General features: G+C 45.1%; 1 protein-coding gene across 1 annotated transcript in view; it reads left to right on the top strand.

The window, feature by feature from the left end:
* Positions 1 to 25,409, top strand: part of LOC144510907 (uncharacterized) — a 347,486-nt gene that overhangs the window by 146,975 nt on the left and 175,102 nt on the right. The window contains exons 5-6 of the mRNA XM_078240963.1: positions 1,170 to 1,522; positions 20,920 to 21,258. Coding sequence (XP_078097089.1) covers positions 1,170 to 1,522; positions 20,920 to 21,258 — 692 coding nt within the window. The remainder of the gene's footprint in view (positions 1 to 1,169; positions 1,523 to 20,919; positions 21,259 to 25,409) is intronic.

Below are 25,409 nucleotides of genomic sequence, written 5' to 3'. Positions count from 1 at the left end.
ATAGGACTGTTGTTGTTATATATTTCCAGACATCTCCTTCCTTAGACAATTGTTAGTCTTTGGATTTCTCTTCCACAGCAACCGGTGGAGGCTGTGGATCATTGAATATATTCCAGAATGAGTTAGACAGATTTTTAATTGACAAGGGTGTCAAGGCTTATGGGAAACAGACTTATGGGACAGAAGATGGAGAGAAAGCTATGAGGAAGGATTTCTTCACTCAACGATGTGATGAAGCTTTGGAATTCTCAATTCCTCAGGACTGTTGAGCCTCAATCATCAAATATTAACTTAATATTAAGATAAATTGATTGGTTTTTAGATATTGAAGATATCAAGGGATATGGGTTTAGTGTGGGGTGAATGATGCTGAGTTGATGAGCTAATGGTTATGTTGAATGGTTTAAAGGCTTGATGGGCCAAATGGCTGACTGAAGCTCCTATTTGTTCTGGTCTTTTGTATCCAGGACAGGAAGCAGTGATCTGTCAATCAGCCTGAATCAACATTTTCAGGAGAATTGGGAAGGTGAATAATAAATACAGCAGAGTGAAAATGAAGGGAGAGTGTGTGGGATGGAGATTTACAGCTTTTGTGCAATAGAAACTAGAATTGTCTGTTCTGGATTTCTATCCTGTACTGACAGTGTCTGTTGTAAATTCCTTTTACAGAACATCAGAAGGGGAGAATTTGCAGACCTTTATTTCAACCAAGACCTGATAGAGTCACTTGATTCACTGCACCGTGATCATCATCAGCCTTTGAATCTAGAAGGAGAAATGTTTCTCTGTTCTGTCTGCTTCAGAAGGCTTTAAACATCAGTTTGACTGGAAAAGCACCAAGACACACACCTGAGTGAGAGTGTTCCAGTGCACTGAGTGTGGAAAGAGCTTTAACCAGTTACACAATCTGAAAATACATCACAGCATTCACAGCGGGGAGAGACTGTACCCGTGTTCTGTGTGAGATTTAACTGATTGTTTAACCTGGAGAGTCACAAGGACACTGCACCCTGGAGAAACCGTGGAAATGTGGGGGCTGTGGGAAGGGATTCAGGTTCCCATCAGAGCTGGAAATTCATCATCGCAGTCACACTGGGGAGAGACCATTCACCTGCTCTGTCTGTGGGAAGGGATTCACTCAGTCATCCCACCTGCTGAGACACCAGGAGGTTCACAGTGGGGAGAGACCGTTCACTTGCTTGGTGTGTGGCAAGACATTCAGTCAGTCTGCCAACTTACAGACCCACCACCGTGTTCACACTGGGGAAAGGCCTTTCATCTGCTCCGAGTGTGGAAAGGGATTCAGTGATTTATCTGCCATGAAGAGACACAAACGCATTCACACTGGGGAGAAACCATTCACCTGCTCTGATTGTGGGAAGGGATTTACTCAGTTATCCAACTTGCAGACCCACCAGCGAGTTCACACCGGGGAGAGACCATTTATTTGCTGTGTGTGTGGGAAAGAATTCATTGATTCATCTAATCTGCAGAGACACCAGCGAGTTCACACCGGAGAGAGGCCGTTCACCTGCTTTGTGTGTGGGAAGGGATTCACTCAGTCATCCAGCCTGCAGAGACACCAGCGAGTTCACAATTTATTCCAAGGGTTGGATTCTGCTGTTTTTGCTGCTGTTAATCACATCCAGGACTGAACCATGTTCATTCTGACAGTTGGTGAAGTGGAAGGATCAGGGGGTTTCTTTCTGCTGAACTAGCTAGTCTCATGACTTTGCTTCCAATGGGCTGATGCTGTTTGAGCCTGGGAGAGCACATTTCCACTGAAATGATCCACAAAAGCTGATAAAGAACATTTATTTTACCCTGGATAGTAAATGGTGTTTTATTACCACTATTGGTAAATCTAAAGTAAATATGGAATCACATAAGTGTTACAGTGCAGAAGGAGGCCATTCAGCCATTTGGGTCTGTGCCAGCTCTTCAAATGAGCATCATGACTTAGTGCCATTTCCCTGCCTCTTCCCTGCACCTTGTTTCTATTCAAGTAATCAAGTAAACCCTCTTGAATGCCTCAACTGAATCTGCCTCCACCACACTTCCAGGCTGTGTGTTCCAGATCCCAATAGCTCGCTGTGTGAAGAAGTTTTTTTCTCACATCACATTGGCTTTATTTGATAATTAGTTTAAATCTTCTCACCCTTGATCCTTTTACGAGGGAGAACAGTTTCTCTCTATCTACTCTGTCCAGCCCCATCACGATTTTGAAGATCGCTATCAAATCTTCTCTCAGCCTTCTTTTCTCCCAGGAGACCAGCCCCAACCTTTCCAATCCAACCTCGTAACTGAAGTTTATCATACCTGGAACCATCCTTATCTTCTGCTCTCTCTCCAATATGTCCAAATCCTTCCTATAGTGTGGCACCCAGAACTGTACACAATACTCTAGCTGAGGTCTAATTGGTGTCTTGTATAATTTCAGCATGACCTCCTTGCTCTTGATGTACAGATGCCGGCGTTGGACTGGGATGGGTACAGTAAGAAGTCTCACAAGACCAGGTTAAAGTCCAACAGGTTTATTTGGAATCACGAGCTTTTGGAGCGCTGCTCCTTCATCAGATGAATGGAGAGGTAGGTTTCACAAACACGGCATATATAGACAAAGACACAATTGTAAGATAATGGTTGGAATGAGAGTCTTTTTCAGGTAATCAAGTCTTTACAGGTACAGAGTGCGAGTGGAGAGAGGGATAATCACACGTTAAAGAGGTGTGAATTATCTCAAGCCAGGACAGTTAGTAGGATTTTGCAAGCCCAGGCCAAATAGTGGAGGTTACATGTAATGTGACATGAACGCAAGATCCCGGTTGAGGCTGTCCTCATGCGTGTGGAACTTGGCTATCAGTTTCTGCTCGACGATTCTGCGTTGTCGTGTGTCTTGAAGGCCACCTTGGAGAACACTTACCTGAAGATTGGAGGCTGACGTGTTCCCCGACTGGAAGAGAACACTCCTACCTGGTGATTGTTGCATGGTGTCCATTCATCCGTTGTCATAGCGTCTCCATGGCCTCGCCGATGTATCATGCCTCGGGACATCCTTGCTCTAGTACTTTGTGTCTTTATTTATCTGTCGAGAGAAAACTTTGGAATTCCCATTTATATTGCCTGCCAGTATTTTCTCATAACCCCTCTTCACTTCTGTAATGTGCTTTTTCCCCCTCCAGTCTGAATCTTCTGTATTCCTCTTGGCTCTCAACTGTATTTTCAAACTGACACCTGTCATCAATACATTCTTTCTTCCTTATCTTAATTTCTATCTCCTTTTTCATTCCAGGAAGCTTTGGATTTGTTTATCCCTACTTTTCTCCTTTTTTAGGGAAAATACCTTGACCGAGTCTGGACCATTGCTGCTTTGAGGGTAGCCCAATGTTCAGCTACAGCTTTCCCCGCCAACTTTTCATCCCAATCTAAACTGCCCAGCTCTGTTCTTTCCCCACTGAACTTGGCTCACCCCTAGTTAATTATTTTTATTCTGGCTGTTCACTATCCTTTTTTATTATCATTCCAAACCTTATAATGATCGCTGTTTCCTAAATGTGCCTACACTGATCTACTTGGCCCACCTCATTTTTAAGAACTAGGTCCAACAGTGCATCCTTTCTTGTTGGATTGGACACAAACTGATTGAGAAAATGTTCCTGAATACAGTCTTGGAACTTTAGCCCTTTACTCTACCACTGTCCCAGTCTACATTCAGGTAATTAAAGTCCCCCATTAAAACTACTCTATGATGTTTGCATCTCTCTGTAACTTCCCTACAGATTTGTTTTTCTACGTCCTTCTCACTAGTTGGTGGTCTGTGGACTACACCGTGCAATGTAATTACACCCATTTTGTTTTTTTAGCTCGAACCAAATTGATTCTGTCCTTGAAAACTCTGGGACATCCTCTCTCTCCTACACCGTGATGCTCTCCCTATCCAATACTGCCACCCCTTTTCCTTTCCTTTCTGAGCACCTTGTACCCAGACCTCACAGTGCCAGGGCCCCGGGTTCAATTCCAGCCTCGGGTCACTGTCTGGTGTGGAGTTTGCACGTTCTCCTCGTGTCTGCGTGGGTTTCCTCCAGGAGCTCCGGTTTCCTCCCACACTCCAAAGGTGTGTAGGTTAGGTAGATTGGCCATGGTAAATTGCCTCTTAGTGTCAGGGGGATGAGCAGGGTAAATACATGGGGTTACAGGGATAGGGTCTGGGTGGGATTGTTGTTGGTGCAGGCTCAATGGGCCGAATGGCTTTCTTCTGCACTGTAGGAATTCTATGAATACTTAACACCCAATCCTGGCCTTCCTTGAGCCAGGTCTCTGTTATCGCCACACCAAATTTCTACAATGCAATCTGTGCCTATAACTCTCCAATCTTATTTACTATTCTCCGTGCATTCACATACATGCACAGTAACTCTCATTTAGATATCATTACTTTTTCCCTTACTCCAACTTCACTGATTAACATACAAATCTCAATACTAGTGTTTTCTATCTCTCCCAGTATTTTGTGCAGCATGGTATCTCTCTCTAATATTGCCTCTTGGTTCCCATGTCTCTGCCGAGCTAGTTTAAAGCGCTCCAACAGCACTGGCAAAGCGACCACCAAGGAACTCAGTCCCAGCTTTGTTCAGGTGCAATCTGCCCAGCTTGTACAGGTGTCATCTCCCCAGAACCAGTCCCAGGAATCTAAAGCCCTCCCTCCTGCACCATCTTTCCAGCCACGCATTCATAGAAACATAGAAGATAGGAGGAGGAGGAAGCCATTTGGCCCTTCGAGCCTGCTCCGCCATTCATTACGATCATGGCTGATCGTCCAACTCAATAGCCAAATCCTGCTTTTTCCCCATAACCTTTGATCCCATTCTCCCCAAGTGCTATATCCAGCTGCCTCTTGAATACATTCAATGTTTTGGCATCAACAACTTCCTGTGGTAATGAATTCCACAGGCTCACCACTCTTTGGGTAAAGAAATGTCTCCTCACCTCTGTCCTAAGTGGCCGACCCCAAATCTTCAGTTTGTGACCCCTGGTTCTGGACTCTCCCACCATCGGGAATACCCTCCCTGCATCTACCCTGTCTGCCTTATTCATCTGCCTTATCCTCCTATTTCTCAGCTTATTTTCACAACATACTGGGAGTAATCCAGAAATTACAATATTTGAGGTCCTGCTTGCTGATTTTCTACCTGGCTCCCTGAAGAAGGAAAATCTGATAGGTTAGTGAAATTTTAAATCATTCGGTATTTAAGACACTGACAGAACAATCAGTATTGAAGTAAATGATTTTAAATCAGACTTATAAGCTAACAAGGGAGCAGTTTACACACATGTAGAATGCAGTAAGAGATTTAAACAAGTTGTAATGATTTAAAACATATTATGTATTTCATAAAATCATTGTTCGCTTTAGCCAAAGGCAAGTTACTGCAATGCATGATGGTAAAGTCAATAGGACAGACACTACATTCTAAGGTAACAATGGGGCCTTAGAAATGTCCAAGTTTTATCTGTAAAGTATCTGGTGGTATATTACATAATCTAACTTCATGAATAGGGTTTTTTCACTGTACCGATAAGATGGATGCTTGCCCAGACAAGGGATCATGTGTCAGTCTGGTTTGGCCGTGACCTGCAGGGGAACTTGTGGGAACATTGACTTTGAACTTTGTGGCTAGCATCTGGGGTTGCTAGGTAACAGAGGAAGTTAGTTTAGCCAAAAGGGGTAGAGATTAGAAATATCCAGATTTAGTAGACCAATGAAAGACCATTATGCTTGAAGGTAAGGTGCAATTGGCTGAAGTATGTGACAAGTGTTATTAATTTATGCATATTCAAGCTGATTGATTTAAAGTAATGAAAGGTGGGTGAATCTGATAAGTCAAATCTATAATTGATCTGTTTTGAATTGTATACGTCAGAATTTATCGGAGTGGTCTAGCTGCTTTATCTCTGGAGGAGATAAAGCAGCTACACCTTTTGATGACTTATCCTAGCAATCACTAGTTAAATAAATGATACCTCTTTAAACTGAGACACTGGCTTCATGAGTCTTGTATTGTCCGAAGTTTCAGTGATAACCAACCACCTCGCAAAAACCTCGCTTACAGTGCTGTATTGCTCTATGACTATTATTGAAGATGTGGAGATGCCGGCGTTGGACTGGGGTAAACACAGTAAGAAGTTTAACAACATCAGGTTAAAGCCCAACACCTTTATTTGGTAGCAAATGCCACTAGCTTTCGGAGCGCTGCCCCTTCGTCAGGTGGAGTGGAGAAATGCTCACAAACAGGGCATACAGAGACACAAACTCAATTTACAGAATAATGATTGGAATGCAGTCTTTCCAGATAATCAAGTCTTAAAGGTACAAACAATGTGAGTGGAGAGAGCATTAAGCACAGGTTAAAGAGATGTGTATTGTCTCCAGACAGGACAGCCAGTGAGATTCTGCAAGTCCAGGCAAGCTGTGATAGTGTGACATGAACCCAAGATCCCAGTTGAGGCCGTCCTCATGTGTGCGGAACTTGGCTATCAGTTTCTGCTCAGCGACTCTGTGCTGTCGTGTGTCGTGAAGGCCGCCTTGGAGAACGCTTATGTGAAGATCAGAGGCCGAATGCCCGTGACCGCTGAAGTGTTCCCCAACAGGAAGAGAACAGTGTTGCCTGGTGATTGTCGAGCGGTGTTCATTCATCCATTGTCGTTACCTGATACGCTGCAGGAAAGGATGTCCCGAGGCATGGTACATTGGGGAAACCATGCAGACGCTACGACAACGGATGAATGAACACCGCTCGACAATCACCAGGCAAGACTACTATACTCTGACTAGTGTTGAATCTAACGAAGCTCAGATAGAAAATGAAGCATTGAATTAAACTTTGGAGTACAAAGATTTCATGATTATTTATCTGGTCATCATGTCACATTATTGACTGATCATCGATACTTAACGATTATTGTTAGATCTTATGAAAGCATACCTTTGTTAGCTTCCAGCCGATTGCTTTCTGATCTTATCTGAACACTCCTATGATACAAAGTATCATCAATCAGAGCACCGTGCTAATGCTGATGGATTACCAGGCTTACTTTAACCTATTGAGCAGATACCACCAAATAGTTTTGCTCATATTCTTTATTTTCCTCTAGTTGGTCATTTGCCTGTGACAGTTTCTCAAGTTCAGGGACATACCAGAAATGATACCATGGATGGGGAAGGTGATGGATCTGGTATTGAAAGGAATAGCATCATTTGCATCCTGATTTAAAACCATATGTGTCAAGAAAGCTTGAGTTGAACATCCAATGTGGGTGTCTATTGTGGGGAATCTGAATGATCATTTATAGAATCCTACAGTGCAGAAGGAGGCCATTCAGCCCATCGAGTCTGCACCAACCACAATCCCACCCAGGTCCTATCCCCATAACCCCATGCATTTACCCTAGCTCGTCCCCCTGACATTAAGGGGCAATTTAGCATGGCCAATCCACCTAAAATGCACAGCTTTGGACTGTGGGAGGAAACCAGAGCACCCAGAGGAAACCCATGCAGACACGGGGAGGATGTGCAGACTCCACACAGACAGTGACCCAAGCCGGAAATCGAACCCGGGTCCCTGGCACTGTGAGGCAGCAGTGTTAACCACTGTGCCACCATTCCTCCTAGTCTGCTTGAAATAGTTCTTGAACAAATACATGAAGAACATCCTGGTATAGTCCGGATGAAGGAAATTGCATATAGTTATTTTCGGTGATGGGTCTGGATGCTCAGATTGAAGAAAAACAAGTGTTAAAATATTCAGTCTTGTGCACTAAATTAATGCAGTTTAACTTGTGATGTTCAAGAGAAATCACATTATTTCACATTGTGTAACTATCCTTGATTTAGTAAGCTTAGAATGAAGTTTTGTAATAAGCTTTTGGAACTCTTTAGTTCCTTTATATTTTAATAAAAAGGAAAGTAAAGTCACCATTGTCCCAGATGACTATAGGCTGCTCTCCCCTTTTGAGGGGAAGTGCTGACTGATGGTGATTTAACCCGAGGATCACCACGCCTCAGGCGAGGGGCAAGGTTGAGAAGGTGAGGCCTTCATGAATAACCTCAGCCTATACAGGAATTAAACTCTAGCTGTTGGCATCATTCCACATCACGAACCAGCGTCCAGCCAACTGAGCTAAACTGACCACCATAACATCTGTTTGTTGAATGTACTGTTACATCAAGCAGACCAATCACTTTAAAGAACTGAGATGTATTTTAAGGTTTTAAGGAAAGTAAAGTAACTCATTCCACACAAAAGGGAGGAGTAATTGTAATCTGCAAATAACCTGCCCAAAACATAGACACCATATTCCCCCATTCTGAACAGATAGGCAAGGGAGATAACAAAGCATTTTTTAATCTTAGCAAGAAGTAACAGACACACACTTGAATGAGAGGGAGGATCCCATAAGTGATTGACATCTCAGACGGCCAGTCAGGGGGACTATGGGATCCCCGAGTTTATTTGATTTAGTTTACCTGGTTTTGCACAAACTTGGGGACAAATGGAAATGATATCAATAGATGACCAGCGCCCTCGACAAACAAATTGGAAATGGATCATGCCCACTTAGACCAATAACATGATTTACCATACTGTGGGGTTAGTTAATAAATAGCAGCTTTCACCAACCAAGCTGCACATTGAGTATGGAACTGAAGCCTGTTTGTAGTTCCTGCTGTTCAGAAGAAAGTGGTTAAGGGAGAGATGTTTGTAACATTATGTTGGCCTGTTTGGGTGATCACCAAAGGCCAAAAGGAGGACTAAAAGGGTTAATAATCATACATATTTAAAACATTGCATAAGCTGCTAAATTCTCAAGGACAGAAGCTCTGAAAAACTAGAACTAGGCGGCCTCCAGATAATAGTCAAAGACCATGAAACAATTCAACCATGTGCAACTGCAGCTCATGAGTCTCCATTAGAACAAGGGACAATAGAGTTTGATATTCATGTCTGGAAGTTAGTAGATCGTGGAGAAAATACATGCTTGATGATACAATTAAGTAGATGGACACAAGTTGTAATTGGACAACACTCATATGCTATACATCATGGACCCTTATCTATTAGTTGTGGGTGGAGATGGATAATTTCTGATCAAATATACAGATTTGCTTGGTATATGCTAATTCCTTGTAACTGGATCTGAAAGTATAACTGTCTGTGTAATGTTTTATTCAGGGCTCTCTGGTGCACCACCAGCTGCAGTACCAGATTACTAGCTTTAGCTTGTAATAAAGGGTGTTTTTAAAACTGAAAATCTCTGTCTGGGCACTGGGCGGCACGGTAGCACAGTGGGGGCGGCACGGTAGCACAGTGGTTAGCACTGCTGCTTCACAGCTCCAGGGTTCCGGGTTCGATTCCCGGCTCGGGTTACTGTCTGTGTGGAGTTTGCACATTCTCCTCGTGTCTGCGTGGGTTTCCTCCGGGTGCTCCGGTTTCCACCCACAGTCCAAAGATGTGCGGGTTAGGTTGATTGGCCAGGTTAAAAATTGCCCCTTAGAGTCCTGAGATGCATAGGTTAGAGGGATTAGCGGGTAAATATGTAGGGGAAGGGCCTGGGTGGGATTGTGGTCGGTGCAGACTCGATGGGCCGAATGGCCTCCTTCTGCACTGTAGGGTTTCTATGATTTCTATGAAAGGGGACGAAGTCCAAAAATAGTTCAGCCCTGGATGTGATTGGCAGCAAACTGGCAGCAAAACACAACCCCTATAATCACTTGTGAACTTGCTGGTGTCTCAGCAGGTGGTATGAATCACGAAATCCCTTCCCACACCGAGAGCAGGTGAATGACCTCTCCCCAGTGTGAACTTGCTGGTGTCTCCGCAAGGGGGTTGAATCATTGAATCCCTTCCCACATTGAGAGCAGGTGAACAGTTTCTCCCCAGTGTGAACTCGCTGATGTACACACAGATTGGATGACGAACTAAACCTCTTTGTGCTGAATGGTCTGTCCTCAGTGCAAATGTGCTGGTGGGACATAAGCAAGTTTTGAAAGCAGTTTTGAAACCAGTCCCACAGTCAGAGCACTTAAAGGGCCTCTCATTGCTGTGAGTGCCTTTGTGTTTCAGCAGGTTGGATAACTCAGTGAATCCCTTCCCAAACACAGAGCAGGTGAACATCCTGTCGCTGGTGTGAACTCACTGGTGTCTCAGCAGGCTAGGTGACAGAGTGAATCCCTTCCCACACTGAGTGCAGCTGAATGGTCTCTCCTTAGAGCGCTGATGAACCAACAGTGACCGAGAGCTTTTGAAATCCCTCCCACAATCAGAGCACTAAAAGGGTCTCTCACTGCTGTGAGTGACATTATGACTCCGCAGGCTGGTTAACTGAGTGAATTCCTTCCCATACTCAGGGCAGGTGAATGGTTTCTCCCCAGTGTGAACTTGCTGGTGCGTCAGCAGGCTGGATAACTGAGTGAATTCCATTTCACACTGAGAGCAGGTGAATGGCCTTTCTCCAGTGTGAATGTGTCGATGGATTTCAAGCACCATTCCTACAGTCCCCACATGTTCACGGATTTGTCATGTTGTGGTGTCCTTGTGACTATCAATGACCAATCATGAGTTGAAGATTTGTCCATACGCACAATGCATATATGGTACCATCCCACTGTGAATAACTTGATGTTTTTTCAGGCTGTGTAACTGGTTAAAGCTCTTTCCACAGTCAGTGCACTGGAACACTCACACTTGTGTGTGCGTATGTATCTCTCGCTGCTTTTCCAGTCACACTGATGTTTAAAGCCTTCTGAAGCAGACAGAACAGAGAAATATTTCTCCTTTTAGATTGAAAGACCAATGATATTCAGTTCCCAATGAATCGTGTGACTGTAAAATCTTAGTACGACATTTGGTTTGAGATTTCGAGCTGTGAATCCTCCTCTTCTGATATCCTGTATAAGAACTAGGAGCAGGAGGAGGCCATCTGGCCCCTCAAACCTGCTCCGCCATTCAATAAGCTCATGGCTGATCTTTTTGTGGACTCAGCTCCACTTACCCGCCCGCTCACCATAACCCTTAATTCCTTTACTGTTCAAAAATTTATCTATCCTAGCTTTAAAAACATTCAATGAGGGAGCCTCAACTGCTTCACTGGGCAGAGAATTCCACAGATTCACAACCCTTTGTGTGAAGACGTTCCTCCTCAACTCAGTCCTAAATCTGCTTCCCCTTATTTTGAGGCCATGCCCCCTAGTACTAGTTTCACCTACCAGTGGAAAATCTTACCTATTCCCTTCATAATCTTATATGTTTCTACAAGATCTCCCCTCATCCTTCTGAATTCCAACGAGTATAGCCCCAGTCTACTCAGTCTCTCCTCATAAGCCAACCCTCTCAACTCCGGAATCAACCTTGTGAATCTCCTCTACACCCCTCCAGTGCCAGTATATCCTTTCTCAAGTAAGGAGACCAAAACTGTACACAGTACTCTAGGCGTGGCCTCACCAGTACCTTATGCAGCTGCAACATAACCTCGCTGTTTTTAAACTCCATCTCTCTGGCAATGAAGGATAAAATTCCATTTGTCTTCTTAACTATCTGCCGCACCTGCAAACCAACTCCTTGTGATTCCTGCACAAGGACACCCACAAGGACGCACAGCAGCATGCTGCAATTTTTTACCGTTTAAATAATAGTCCATTTTGCTGTTATTCCTACCAAAATGGATGACCTCACATTTACCAACATTGTATTCCATCTGCCAGACCCTCGCCCACTCACTTAGACTATCTATATCCCTTTGCAGACTTTCAGCATCCTCTGCACACTTTGCTCTGCCACCCATCTTAGTGTCATCTGCGAATTCTGACACACTACACTTGGTCCCCAACTCCAAATCATTTATGTAAATCATAAACAATTGCGGTCCCAATACTGATCCCTGAGGCACACCACTAGTCACTGATTGCCAACCAGAAAAACACCCATTTATCCCCACTCTTTACTTTCTGTTAGTTAACCAATCCTCTATACATGTTAATACATTACCTGTAACACAGTGCACCTTTATCTTATGTAGCTGTCTTTGGTGCGGCACCTTGTCAAATGCCTTCTGGAAATCCAGATACACCACATCCACGGTTTCCCCATTGTTCACTGCACATGTAATATTCTCAAAGAATTCCACCAAATTAGTCAAACATGACTTTCCCTTCATGAACCCAATGGTCAACATCTCAGCAAGGTCAGGGGGTAGGCTCCCTCCGCACATGCGCAACTTCCCCTCTCCATTGGACATACGCCCTGGCCGCCCTCCCGTGCGGCGGATAGAGCGGTTTCCCCAGTGCGGGGGATTGTGGGAGCTGCGGCCGCCATTATTCATCCGGAGCCCAGTCTCCAAACCCCTGAGACAGGGATGGAAAGTGGAGGAAGGGAGGCGCAGTGACCCCACGCTGACACAAAGTACATGTGGGGAGTCACTGGATTGGATTGGGACGTCCCCTTAGCAAAAGAGATTGTTCACTTCAGGTGGAAAGATTTAGACACCTGGGGACATATTGGAGATGGTAATAGGTGAGTGTGAGACTAAAGCCCAGAGTCAGCACCTTCAGGGGAGGAAAATTGGGGAAAAAGCAGGGGGGAGGATAGTAGGATGAATTAGTGTTACAATCAATAGGGAGGAGGGAGTGTTTGATTTGATTGCGTTTATTATTGACACGTGTTAGTATATAGTGAAAAGTATTGTTTCCTGCGTGCTGTGCAGACATAGCATACCGTACATAGGGAAGGAAAAGAGAGAGTGCAGAATGTTACAGTCATAGCTAGGGTGTAGAGAAAGATCAACTTAGTGCGAGGTACGTCCATTCAAAAGCCTGATGGCAGCAGGGAAGAAGCTGTTCTTGAGTCGATTGGTACATGACCTCAGACTTTTATATCTTTTTCCCAATGGAAGAATGTGGAAGAGAGAATGTCCGGGTTCATGGGTTCATTGATTATGCTGGCTGCTTTTCTGAGGCAGCGGATAGTGTGGACAGTGTCAATAGGTGGGAGGCAGGTATATAAACCACCTTTTATAGTTTATTGCAGTCTTGGACAGAGCAGGAGCCATACCAAGCTGTGATACAACTGGAAAGAACACTTTCTATGGTGCATCTATAGAAGCTGGTGAGAGTTGTAGTGAACGTGCCAAATTTCCTTAGTTTCCTGAGAAAGTAGAGGCATTGGTGGGCTTTCTTAACAATAGCATTGGAATGAAGGGACCAGGACAGGTTGTTGGTGATCTGGACACCAAAAAACTTGAAGCAGTCGACCTTTTCTACTTTATTCCCATTAATGAAGACAGGGGCATGTTCTCCACTACTCTTCCTGAAGTCAATGAAAATCTCCTTTATTTTGTTGACATTGTGGGAGAGAATATTGACGTCACACCAGTTCACTAAATTCTCTATCCCTTTCCTGTACTCTGTCTCGTCACTATTTGAGATCTGACCCACAATGGTGGCGTCATCAGCAAACTTGAAAATCGAGTTGGAGGGGAATTTGGCCACACAGTCATAGGTGTATAAGGAGTATAGTAAGGGGCTGAGGACACAGCCTTATGGGACATCGATATTGAGGATGGTTGTGCAGAAGGTGTTGTTGCCTATCCTTACTGACTGCGGTCTGTGTGTTAGGAAGTCTAGGATCTAGTTGCAGAGGGAGGAGCCGAGCCCCAGGCCACAAAGTTTGGAGATGAGTCTCATGGAAATAATGGTGTTAAAGGCTGAGCTGTGGTCTATAAATATGAGTCTGACATAGGTGTCTTTGTTATTTAGGTGTTCTGGAGTTGAGTGTAGGCCCAGGGAGATGGCATCTGCTGTGGACCTGCAGCAACAATAGTTGAACTGTAGTGGATCAAGGCAGTCTGGGAGTGTGTGGGGGCAGAGATTTATAGCTTGTGAGGAAGAAGGATTTTCTGTGACAACTAGAATCTCAGTTCCGGATTTTTATTCTGTAATCACAGTGATGACTTGATGATGTCAACCCTATCACACCCATGAAAATCTCTATCAGGTCAGTCTTCAACCTTCTCTTTCCTGGAGAAAATATCCCCAGCTGTTCAATCTATTCTATGATTTATATGCACTCAGTTCTGGTAACATCTTTGTGAATCTTTCCTGAACTTTCTGGAGATCTTCTGTCAGTTTTAAAGAGATACAATTATTAATATTTAGACTCAGTTTGATTTGGTTGCAAATGCCTAGTTACTCAGTTCCTAATGGACCCTCTAAATGCTTTAATTTGAGAGACTTAACCATCAGCCAGGCAAGAGAAGACTCTGAAATAACAAATGATTTCAACGTTTATTTTTTAAAAAGGTATAATGATGAACAACAAGTGACTTTCTCCACCCCAGGTAGAAATGTGAATCTTCCTCAAGTTCCTGAACCAACAGCAGTTTCCCAAAATCCTGCCCCAGGGCACTCAGTACCTCCATAACTAGAGACCAATCTGCAAATCCCAAGGTCACTCACAAATACCACTTAGCATTCTAACACATCTCTCAGCTGCAATACAGATATAAATGCTATACTGTCAGTCAGTACACAGAACATTGTCCTAAAATTTCTATCTTGTCTATGTAGCTTTATTATTAAAACTTCACCCAAAGGCTTGTCTGTAATCTAGAAACTGTTTGTTCCTCAAACAAGTAAACAACCTTGCTGATATTAGAACTTTGATGTAGCGCATCTGACGAACGTGATTTTACTCTAATGCAGGGGTGTTACATCTGTCACCCCTTTTACTAAATCTATTAATTCACTCTGACGTTTCCCCCTCTTGGTCATTGGCCTAGACCAAAGTAGCCAACTTTCTTTCCCTTTGCAATCTTCTTATCACATTAATTTTTAGATATAATTGAAGTGGTATAATTGGATTCAAAAGCAGTGATAGCATATAATTGCTGTAGCAATTGCATAGATTTTTAAAAATTCTCAAGCTGTCCCTTCACCTGTATCCATCTTGTAATTAATTCTTGTTCAGTATCCTTTCTCCCTAGCCTTTATTTGTCCCAATCCAAAATTCCATTTACTTTAATTTGGTCTTACAGTCAGTTCCTGTATGGAGTGTACGTCAGTGCCTTGATCATTTCAAAATGATTTCAGGCCATATTAACCATTTCATGTCTTGCTGTTTGTCAAGTAGCTGAGTAAGTCCCATTTTTCAGTGCAGCTGCACTGTGTACTCTCGGATGTTAGTTCATTCACAATTTACAAATCACTTCTGCAATCTCACATTGGTGTTCCAATTCCTTCTTTAATCCTCCGTTCGGGTCTCACTTTCGTAAGTCGTATATACACATTTCCCTACCTGTTAAATGTTGTCTCTCATGTTGTTAATCAGACAGTGTTCTTTTGTCCTGCTCGTTGGTATCTCTCTGTGCTCTCCCACAAATCCTTGTTTTGCATTTGTGGAAGGTTTATCAGGTCTATAGGGATGGTGCTGCGCATTTTACCAATCATCATCCTGGATTCCACTGTCTTACAAAGGATGCACCATTCAATAATTCTGCTGGAAACTTCAAAAGAAAGTCAAAAGCCAGGGTCAAAGGGGTTTCCCACCTCAAAATATGTGCTTATTTCCCCCTGTACAGTCCCAATGTCTCAGATGGTGGCCAGATTATCAAATTGAGTTCTCTCAAAAAGTTCATAAAGACACAAATATCTCCAAGAGAAAGCTGTCACCTCATTCACCTCGTCTATACTTCCCTTTTACTAGAATGTTCATCAATACCCCAATGTATGCATTTCAACATCAATGGGGACGAAGTAGAAAGGGTCGAGAGCTTCAAGTTTTTAGGTGTCCAGATCACCAACAACCTGTCCTGGTTCCCCCATGCTGGCAACATATTTAAGAAAGCCCACCTACTTTCTCAGAAGACTAAGGAAATTTGGCATGTCAGCTACAACTCTCACCGACTTTTACAGATGCACTGTAGAAAGCATTCTTTCTGGTTGTATCACAGCTTGGTATGGCTCCTGCTCTGCCCAAGACTGCAAGGAGCTACAAAAGGTCATGAATGTAGCCCAATCCATCACGCAAACCAGCCTCCCATCCATTGACTCTGGCTACACTTCCTGCTGCCTCAGCAAAGCAGCCAGCATAATTAAGGACCCCACACACCCCGGATATTCTCTCTTCCACCTTCTTCCTGCGGGAAAAAGATACAAAAGTCTGAGGTCACGTACCAACCGACTCAAGAACAGCTTCCTCCCTGCTGCTGTCAGACGTTTGGATGGACTTACCTTGCATTAAGTTGATCTTTCTCTACATCCTAGCTATGACTGTAACACTACATTCTGCACTCTCTCCTTTCCTTCTCTATGAACGGTATGCTTTGTCTGTATAGCGCACAAGAAACAATACTTTTCACTGTATGTTAATACATGTGATAATAATAAATCACATCAAATCAAATCAGTCCTGGATGTCATTGAGAGCAGAAACAATAACCGCAGAATCCAACCCCTGGAATCACTCGTGAACTTGTTGGTGTCTCAGCAGGGCGGATGAAACTCTGAATCCCTTCCCACACTGAGAGCAGGTTGAATGGCCTCTCCCCAGTGTGAACTTGTTGGTGTGTCGGCAGGTGGGATGACTGAGTAAATCCCTCCCCACACTGAGAGCAGATGAAAGGATTCTCCCCAGTGTGGCTGCGCCGATAAGCTTCTAGCTGAGATGGGACTCTGTATCCCTTCCCAAAGTCCACACATTTCCATGGTTTCTCCATGGTGCAGGTGTCCTTGCCCCTCTCGGGTGGACAATCAGTTGAAGCGTCATCCACACACAGAACACGAGTCCAGACTCGCCCCACTGTGAATGGGGTGATATTTATTCAGGCTGTGTAACTGGTTAAAACTCTTTAGTCCGTGCACTGGAACACTCTCACTCGAGTGTGGCAGTGTGTTGCTGCTTTTCCTGTCACACTGATGCTTGAAATCTTTTCAAATCGACAGACCGTTTCTCCTTCTGGACTCAAAATCTGATTATATTCAGGTCCCAAGGAACATGGCTCTGTCAGATCCAAATGAGACATTTATGATTTTGGCCTGTGGTTTCTCTGTCAATGTGAGGTTATTCACTTTGGAAGGAAAAACAAGAAGGCAGATTACTATCTGAATGGCTGTAAATTGGGAGAGGGGAGTGTGCAGCGGGACTTGGGTGTTTTGTGCACCGGTCACTGAAGCATGCAGGTGCAGCAGACGGTAAAGAAGGCAAATGGCATGTTGACCTTCATTGCGAGAGATTTCGAGTGCAGGAGCAGGGGTGTGATGTTACAATTATACAGGGCCTTGGTGAGGACACATCTAGAGTATTATGTGCAGTTTTGGTCTCCTTTTCTGAGGAAGGATGTTCTTGCTCTTGAGGGAGTGCAGCAAAGGTTTACCAGGCTGATTCCAAGGAAGGTGGGACTAATGTATGAGGAGAGATTGACTAAGTTAGGATTATTTTCGCTGGAGTCCAGATGAATGAGGGGGTATCTGATAGAGACTTATAAAATTCTAACAGGACGAGACAGGGTAGATGCAGGGAGGATATTCCCGATGGTGGGGGAGTCCAGAACCAGGGGTCACAGTCTGAGGATTCAGGGTAAACCATTTAGGACGGAGGTGAGGAGACATTTCTTCACCAAAGAGTGGTGAGCCGATGGAATTCATTACCACAGGAAGTAGTTGATGCCAAAACATTGAATGTATTCAAGATGTGGCTGGATATAACATTTGGGGCGAATTGAATCAAAGGTTATGCGGAAAAAGCAGGATTAGGCTATTGAGTTGGATATCCTGCAAAACAAATTTACAGAAGTCATCAGTGTCAGTAAAGGATAGAAATTCAGAACAGACAATTCTAGTTTCTGTGGAACATTCTTTCCTCTCTCATTCCCCAAAAGCTGTAAATCTCCATCCCACACACTCTCTCTCCATTCTCACTCTGCTGTATCTAATATTCACCCTCCCAATTCTCCTGAAGGTGCTGGCTGAGGCTGATTGACAGATCCATGCTGACTGCTTCCTGTCCTGGGCACAGAGATAATAATAAATAGGAGCTGCAGTTGGCCATTTAGCCCATCGAACCTTTTAAATCATTCAACATCATTGGTTCATCTCCCTCAGCATCATTCTCCCCACACTAACCCCATATCCCTTGATATCTTCAATATCTAGAAACCAATCCATCTCTCTCTTGAAAATATTTGATGACTGAGGCTCCACAGTCCTCTGGAGTTGAGAATTCCAAAGCCTCACCACATCCATTAGTGAAGAAATCCCTCCTCATGTTAGCTTTCTCTCCATTTTCCTGCATGTTCCCCATAATACTTGACTCCTTTATCACTCAAAAATCTGTCTAACTCTTCCTGGAATATGTTTAATGATCCTCAGCTTCAACAGGTCCCTGTGGAAGAGAAATCCAAAAGACTAACAACCCTCTTAAGAAAGAGATGTCTGGAAATATATAATGTAGGTACAGTACTATATTACAAGATGAGAAATAATACTGAATGTATTTTATTACAGAACCATAAATAATATATCTAATCTGTGTAGCACTGGTGAAGGGGCAGCGCTCCAAAAGCTCGTGCTACCAAATAAACCTATTGGACTTTAACCTGGTGTTGTGAGACTTCTTACTGTACCTCAAATGTCAACCATCTCCTGGGAAAACCAGCCCTTTAATTGTGAACATTAGGAAAGAGACCATCCTTTTAGCCAGACAAATAAATGTGTCAAGCTGAGGGAGTAAAGGATGTGAATGTCTTTAAGAGAGAAAGAGACCTGGGCCAACCTTTCCAGAGTCTGCTCCCTCCCTGGATTCACTTCCTTTCCCTTCAGTTGCTGCAAGTCCCCAATTTCCCCCAGAATGAGAAAAGAAATGGAAAGGGGGAGAAAAGAAAGTGTTTTACTCACAGATGTTGGTTTCTTTTTGTTTATTACAAATACGTTAATACAAAACAATTACAAATACACAAAGAACAAATGTGAAAAAATACATTACCAATGGCTAACGCCATCCATTTATCAGTTACTACCTTCCATTTCGGAAGGGTTCATCGTCAATTACAGTTTTCCAGGGCATTGCCCTCAAAATACACCTCCATTTAAAAATCATAATCTACAAATCTACAAACATTAACACAACACTACAACTGTACACAACAAAAAATAAACACTGAAGCATAAGGGCACCATCCCCTGGGTTTGTCCACCTGCCGGGGGATGCAACCCTCCAGTGGTACTCATATCCGGGGGTTACACCTTACGGATGTTCAGCCGGAGGGGGGAAATGGGGGAAACCACCCCGCCTACTCAACCCGGAATCCCTTCCGGAATTTCAGCCGGGGCGGTGGGAGAGTCTCTCCAGGGTACTCAGTTCGGGCCTGCCTTCCCAATTTTTCTCCCGGAGAATAAAAATCCCTCAGGTGTTACAATGTCCGGGGCTTCACCACCCAGAACTTTCCCCAAGTGGATGTCACACCCCCCGGGGGTGACTTTATCCAGGGGGGGATGCCCCCCAGGCCACAAATAACGCAAGAAAATAGACGGGGGCCGGAACAAACCACCAACTATCATAACAGGAAAACCACATATTACAATAACAAACAATCCATGAACAACCATACAATTGTGAAACATTTCGGAGGCATCGCCTTCCAGAGCTTCGCCCATCAACATTCCACCGTCCGAAGTCGACAACGCTCAACTACAGTCCTCCAAAGTCCACCACTCCGGGCCAGATCTTCCAAAATCACACCCACTGGGGCTGCACCGTCTGGGGTCACACCTTCCGCGGCTGAACCTTCCGAAACCATAGTTCCCAAATGGCTCCTCCCTGGCTTGGGTCTTCCGAGATTGCATCTACCTGGGCCACGCCTTTCAAGGCACAGGAATCCCAGCGAGAGCAGCATTCAACAAGCCCCAGCCGAAACAAAAAGTTCTTGCACAAGTCACGAACCCAAGCACTTGAAACAGAAACTTCACGCCGACCAAGGCGTTCCTCCCAGCGGCCACATTTCCAAAAGCTCACCGCAAGGCGCGCATTAAGCCCGCCTTGAACTCCTTATCCTCTGCCCGCCCCCTGCCTGGAGCACACTATACTGGCCAACACGCAAAGCGAGCGGCCAATATGGTGGACTGGCTGGACAATCCAATCTTTCCCACTCACAGATGTTGGAGACAGGAGGAAGTTTCAGTCTGTCTGAAGCGCAATCTTCATCCACACAAACCCAGCTCTGATTGGCTGGGACACAAGACTCCCTCCGGTCCTCCAACTCTTCCTATTGGTCAACAGCTCAGCATGAAGGTCAGGGGGTGAAATCTCCACCGCGTGGGCACGGGAGCCCCGCCCCCACCCATTTTTTCCCTCCCCCTACACCTCTTCGAGCCAAGGTTTCCAGGCAACCGTCTGACGGCTCCGGCCAGAGCGAGAAGCCACTCAGTGATCTCCCCCTCTCCCCGGCCCGGGACTGCGCATGAACAAGGGAAAATGGTGGCTGCACATGTGCAGGGAGGCGCCCCCCCTCCGCCCCCCCCTCGACTTTCCTGCTGAGGTGTTGGCCAATGGGAAGAGTTGGAGGACCGGAAGGACTGTGGTCCTCCGGCCATTCAGAGTGCATGCTTTGTGCGGAAACACACACCCGAGTGAGAGTGTTCCAATGCAGTGTATGGAAAGAGCTTTAACCAGTTACACAGCCTGAAAATACATCGCAGCATTTACAGCGGGGAGAGACTGTACCCGTGTTCTGTGTGAGATTTAACTGATTGTTTAACCTGGAGAGTCACAAGGACACCCGCACCATGGAGAAACCGTGGAAGTGTGGGGACTGTGAGAAGGGATACATAGCCCCATCTGAGCTGGAAATTCATCGACACAGTCACACTGGGGAGAGACCGTTCAGCTGCTCTGTGTGTGGGAAGGGATTCACTCAGTTATCCAATCTGTGGACACACCAGCGAGTTCACACCGGGGAGAGACCATTCACCTGCTCTCAGTGTGGGAAGGGATTCACTCAGCCATCTCATCTGTGGACACACCAGCGAACTCACACTGGGGAGACGCCATTCACCTGCTCTGTGTGTGGAAAGGGATTCACTGACTTATCCAGCCTGCGGACACACCAGCGAGTTCACACTGGGGAGAGGCCGTTCACCTGCTCTCAGTGTGGGAAGAGATTCACTGACTTATCCAATCTGCGGACACATGAGCGAGTTCACACTGGGGAGAAACTGTTCACCTGCTCTCAGTGTGGGGAGGGATTCACTCAGTCATCTGCCCTGCGGAGACACCAGCAAATCACACTGGGGAGAAGCCATTCATCAGCTCTCAGTGTGGGATGAGATTCAGAGCTCCATCCACCCTGCTGAGACAACAACAGGTTCATGAGTGATTCCAGGGGTTGGATTGTGCTGTTATTGTATCTGCTCTCACTTATGTCCAGGACTGCATTTTGTTCATTCTCACAGTTGGTCAATGGGGAGGGTCGGAGGGTTTCTTTCTGCTGGGCTGGCCGGTCTCTTGACTTTGCCTCCAATGGGCTGATGCACTTTGAGTCTTGTTGTGAATACTTAGTTTCAAATTTCACAAGGATCACAGAGTGACAGGGTGTTAGGAAGTTCAGAGATATTCAGTCAGCATTTCTGTTTGAAACCCCCCAAATGCCCATCCAACTTCCTTTGTAATTGTTATTGTCTCCACTTCCTCCACCCTCGTAGGCAGCGAGTTCCAGGTCATTACCATTCGCTGCTTCAAAATATTCTTCCTCACATCGTGCCCTGCATCTCTGACCCAAAACCTTAAATCTATGTCCCCCTCATCTGCTAATGGGAACAGCTTTTCTTTATCCACCTTATCTCAATCTGTCAGATTCTTGACCACCTCTATCAAGTCTCCCGCTCAACCTTCTTTGCTCCAAGGAGAACATCTTCAGCCTGACATCGACAATAAGAACAAACAGAATATGTTAATACCCGAAATCAAATGGTTTGCACTGCTGCCTTATAGCGCCAGGGACCCGAGTTCAATTCCGGTCTCAGGTGACTGTCTGTGTGGAGTTTGCACATTCTCCCCATGTCTGCGTGGGTTTCCTTTGGGTGCTCCAGTTTCCTGCAAAACCCAAAGATGTGTGGGTTAGGTTGATTGGCCATGATAAATTGTCCCTTAGAATAAGGGGGATTAAGAGGGTAAATATGTGGAGTTACAGGGATAGGATAGGATGGGATTGTTGTTGGTGCAAACTCGACGGGCCAAATGGTCTCCTTTTGCACTGTAGATTCTATGATTCTATAATTTCTGTTTTAAAGATATTGTGAATATATTGTCCTGGACAATAAAGGAATTGGAATAACTCACCTTGGGTGTGGTTGAATGGAATATATCAATCTGGTATCTACCTACATTCGAGTGAAAGTCTGGAATGTGTAGCTGGAATTTCTTCCCTAACAGCACTGTGGGTGTACTTACACCTCAGGCACTGTAACAGTTCAAGAAGTGGAGATGCCGGCATTGGACTGGGGTGAACACAGTAAGAAGTCTCACAACACCAGGTTAAAGTCCAACAGGTTTATTTGGTAGCAACTACCATAAGCTTTCGGAGCACTGCTCCTTTGTCAGATGGAGTGGAAATGTGCTCTCAAACAGTGCACAGAGACACAGAAATCAAGTTACAGAATACTAATTAGAATGCGAATCCCTACAGCCAGCCAGGTCTTAAAGGTACAGACAATGTGGGTGGAGGGAGCATTAAACACAGGTTAAAGAGATGTGTATTGTCTCCAGACAGAACAGCTAGTGAGATTCTGCAAGTCCAGGGGGCAAGCTGTGGGGGTTACTGATAATGAGACATAAATCCAACATCCTGGTTTAGGCCATCCTCATGTGTGCGGAACTTGGCTATCAGTTTCTGCTCAGCGACTCTGCGCTGTCGTGTGTCGTGAAGGCCGCCTTGGAGAACGCTTACCTGAAGATCCAAGGCTGAATGCCCGTGACTGCTGAAGTGCTCCCCCACAGGAAGAGAACAGTCTTGCCTGGTGATTGTCGAGCGGTGTTCATTCATCGTTGTCGTAGCGTCTGCATGGTTTCCCCAATGTACCATGCCTCGGGACATCCTTTCCTGCAGTGTATCAGGTAGACAACGTTGGCCGAGTTGCAAGAGTAGGTACCGTATACCTGGTAGATGGTGTTCTCACGTGAGATGATGGCATCCGTGTCGATGATCCGGCACATCTTGCAGAGGTTGCTGTGGCAGGGTTGTGTGGTGTCGTGGGCACTGTTCTCCTGAAGGCTGGGTAGTTTGCTGCGGACAATGGTCTGTTTGAGGTTGCGTGGTTGTTTGAAGGCAAGAAGTGGGGGTGTGGGGATGGCTTTGGCGAGATGTTCGTCTCCATCAATGACATGTTGAAGGCTCCGGAGGAGATGCCGTAGCTTCTCCGCTCCGGGGAAGTACTGGACGACGAAGGGTACTCTGTCCACCGTGTCCCGTGTTTGTCTTCTGAGGAGGTCAGTGCGGCATTTCGCTGTGGCGCGTCGGAACTGTTGATCAATGAGTCGAGCGCCATATCCTATTCTTATGAGGGCATCTTTCAGCATCTGGAGGTGTCTGTTGCGATCCTCCTCATCCGAGCAGATCCTGTGTATTCGGAGGGCTTGTCCGTTGGGGATGGCTTCTTTAACGTGTTTCGGGTGGAAGCTGGAGAAGTGGAGCATCATGAGGTTATCCATGGGCTTGCGGTACAGTGAGGTGCTGAGGTGACCGTCCTTAATGGAGATGCGTGTGTTCAAGAATGCAACCGATTCCGGAGAGTAGTCCATGGTGAGTCTGATGGTGGGATGGAACTTGTTGATGTCATCATATAGTTGTTTCAGTGATTGCTCACCATGACTCCAAAGGAAGAAAATGTCATTGATGTATCTAGTGTATAGCATCGGTTGAAGGTCCTGTGTGGTGAAGAAGTCTTGTTCTAACCTGTGCATGAAGATGTTGGCATATTGAGGTGCGAATTTGGTCCCCATGGCTGTTCTGTGTGTCTGGATGAAGAACTGGTTGTTGAAGGTGAAGACATTGTGGTCCAGGATGAAGCGGATGAGTTGTATAATTGCATCTGGAAACTGGCAGTTGACCGCAGTTCTAGAAGGCAGTGTTGGGGTTGACCATGGCCGAGGCAGCTACACACAGCCACATATTCTGTTGTAATTGAAGGACTGTAGATTGAATGTGAGGCATTATGGGACTGGACTACCTTGACCACATCCCTGTGACTGCTCAGTTTCTGCAATCACGGACCATTAAAGCTGCTCAGCAGGGCCCCGACAGAGGACCTGGTGAGAATATTTACTCAGAATGATACAAAGATAGATAGATACCCTACAGTGCAGAAAGAGGCCATTTGGCCCATCAAGTCTGCACCGACCACAATCCCACCCAGGCCCTACCCCCACATCCCTATGTATTTACCCACTAATCCCTCTAACCTACACATCTCAGGACACTAAGGGGCAATTTTAGCATGGCCAATCAACCTACCCTGCACATCTTTGGAGTGTGGTAGGAAACCAGAGCACCCGGAGGAAACCCACGCAGACACGAGGAGAATGTGCAAACTCCACACAGACAGTGACCCAAGCCGGGAATCGAGTTAGAATTAAACTTATTCCAGGACCAGCTGGTGTTCAGTGGCTGAGATACCTGAATCTGTAAAAAGGGGGATCTGACCAATCAACAAACGGTGGTAGGTAGTTGGTTAAGAAGTTAAGAAGCGTTCTCAGGAATTGTTTAAATTATTTTATCATAAATTTGTGATAAGGACTGTGAAGGATTTGTGACCCAATAGTCAGTGAAGTGACGGTATACTCCAAGTAGCACTGGACTGAAAAGCAGACCTCTGAGAGTAGATTCTAATGGTTATAAATCTATCCAAGCATGGCCAGTGAAAAATCAGAGCTCCAGTGGGGACCGGACAGGTCTCTTACCTGCAAATTGGAAACTAAGAAGAAGAAACTTATCGATAAAATGACAAGAGAATCGTGCCAATGTTTCAAGTCTGGATGACTCTTTGTCAGAGCTCTTATGAAGGATCATCCAGACTCAAAACATTGGCCCTATTCTCTCTCAGTAAGAGTTTTAACAACACCAGGTTAAAGTCCAACAGGTTTATTTGGTAGCAAATGCCATTAGCTTTCGGAGCCCTGCTCCTTCATCAGATGGAGTGGAAATCTGCTTACAAACAAGGCACACAGAGACACAAAATCAAGTTACAGAATACTGATTAGAATGTAAATCTTTACAGCTAATCAAGTCTTAAAGATACAGACAATGTGAGTGGAGGGAGCATTAGGCACAGGTTAAAGAAATGTGTATTGTCTCCAGACGGGACAGCCAGTGAA

This window comes from Mustelus asterias, chromosome 23 (genome assembly GCF_964213995.1).
Source record: "Mustelus asterias chromosome 23, sMusAst1.hap1.1, whole genome shotgun sequence".
Lineage (NCBI taxonomy): Eukaryota > Metazoa > Chordata > Chondrichthyes > Carcharhiniformes > Triakidae > Mustelus > Mustelus asterias.
Note: the sequence above shows the minus strand (reverse complement) of the source record. Positions and strands in the feature narration are given on the sequence as shown.